This window comes from Zingiber officinale, chromosome 5A, assembly GCF_018446385.1.
Source record: "Zingiber officinale cultivar Zhangliang chromosome 5A, Zo_v1.1, whole genome shotgun sequence".
Classification (NCBI taxonomy): Eukaryota; Viridiplantae; Streptophyta; class Magnoliopsida; order Zingiberales; family Zingiberaceae; genus Zingiber; species Zingiber officinale.
The window spans coordinates 146,030,222-146,032,016 of NC_055994.1; the positions used below are offsets into that span (position 1 = coordinate 146,030,222).

The 1,795-nt window shown below is 51.1% G+C and overlaps 1 protein-coding gene across 1 annotated transcript; it reads left to right on the forward strand.

Annotated features, from left to right (window-relative positions):
- Positions 1-1,576, forward strand: LOC121982266 (probable mannitol dehydrogenase). Its single transcript, XM_042535253.1, has 4 exons — positions 1-158; positions 244-357; positions 446-1,113; positions 1,207-1,576. The coding sequence occupies exons 1-4, from the start codon at positions 43-45 to the stop codon at positions 1,407-1,409; spliced, it is 1,101 nt and encodes a 366-aa protein (XP_042391187.1). The 5' UTR covers positions 1-42; the 3' UTR covers positions 1,410-1,576.
- The last annotated feature ends 219 nt before the right edge of the window (positions 1,577-1,795 follow it).

Genomic DNA, 1,795 nt, shown 5'->3' on the forward strand with positions numbered 1-1,795 from the left:
CCGAAGCACTAACTAGCTGGTGCGTCGAAGAACGAACGATACATGGAGAACGGGAACAACGCCGCCGCATCGCCGGAGGAGGTCCGCCGCAGCCCTGCTTTCGGATGGGCCGCCAGAGACACCTCAGGCGTCCTCTCGCCTTTCACATTCTCCCGGAGGTACTGCTAATTGTGCATGCAAATAGATTCTTCCGAAAGATGATGGGACGATTGCCTGAGAAGTGGTCGTCGAAATGCTTGACAGGAAAAATGGGGAGAACGATGTGACCATCAAGATCTTGTACTGCGGCATCTGCCACTCCGACCTCCACTCCGTCAAGAACGAGTGGCAAAACTCCGTCTACCCGATCGTGCCTGGGTAATTAAGTTAATTATGCATCCAGATCTTGGACTTGCTCTCTGTTTTCGAAACTTTATTGGGGGAATTTAATTTGTTGGCGTTGCAGTCACGAGATCGTCGGCGTTGTCACCGAGGTGGGCGGCAAGGTGGACAGGTTCAAGGTGGGCGACCACGCCGGGGTGGGCTGCATGGTCAACTCCTGCCGCAGCTGCCACGAGTGCACGGGGCACCAGGAGAACTACTGCCCCGGCATGATCTTGACCTACAACTCCACCGACGCCGACGGCACCGTCACCTACGGCGGCTACTCCGACTCCGTCGTGGTGGAGGAGCACTTCGCGGTGCGGTTCCCGGCGGGCATGCCGCTCGACAGCGGCGCGCCGCTGCTCTGCGCCGGCATCACGGTCTACAGTCCAATGAAGCGCTTCGGGTTCGACGTCCCCGGGAAGCACATCGGAGTGGTGGGCCTCGGCGGGCTCGGCCACGTCGCCGTCAAGTTCGGCAAGGCCTTCGGCGCGAAGGTGACGGTGATCAGCACGTCGCCGAGCAAAAGGCAGGAGGCCGTCGAGCGACTGGGCGCCGACGCTTTCCTGGTCAGCAAAGACCCCGATGAGATGAAGGCCGCTTGGGGAACCATGGACGGCATAATCAACACAGTCTCAGCAGCTCATGAAGTGACTCCATTGCTGTCTCTTCTCAAAACTTTTGGACAAATGGTCATGGTCGGTGCACCAGAGAAGCCATTAGAGATCTATGCTTTCCCCTTACTTCTAGGTACGTAATCACCCATTGCCCTTTATCTTTCTCCATGTTCATTATTTCTGACTAGCTCTTGTGCTTTGCGCATTGGTGTTTGATCGAGTTCAGGTGGGAAATCTATCGTAGGGAGTGCAATTGGTGGGATGAAGGAGACTCAGGAGATGATAGATTTTGCGGCAGAGCGCAATGTGACTGCGGATATCGAGCTTATCAGCATGGATTATGTGAACAAAGCTATGGAGAGGGTCGCAAAGGCTGATGTCCGCTATCGATTTGTTATCGATATCGGGAACACTTTGAGTGCTGCTTAAGATCTAGTGTGAGGAATTAGTTTATTGTTGCATGCATGAGGGAGCAATTGGAGTTTGCCTTTACTTTTTCCTTACCTTCTCACATGTATTTTTCTTTACTCAATTTAAGTTTGTAATGGGATGCTGGTGAAATTGAAATAAAAGTTCGTTTAATTGCTTCGTGTAAACATGTCCGTTTGATTGTTCTTTACATGATTTATTAATGTCACTTCTTGCGATATTGGCCTTCTAAAAGAATATATGTGCTACTCTATAATAAGTATAGAAAGAACACTGATCATGTCGGGAATCTGAGAAGATAGAATTGTCAGTGTGATGTGATTGTAATGTTGATCGCATCTCTATGAACAGGAGTGGAGCAAGGTAATGAGCTGTCTTCTATGTTG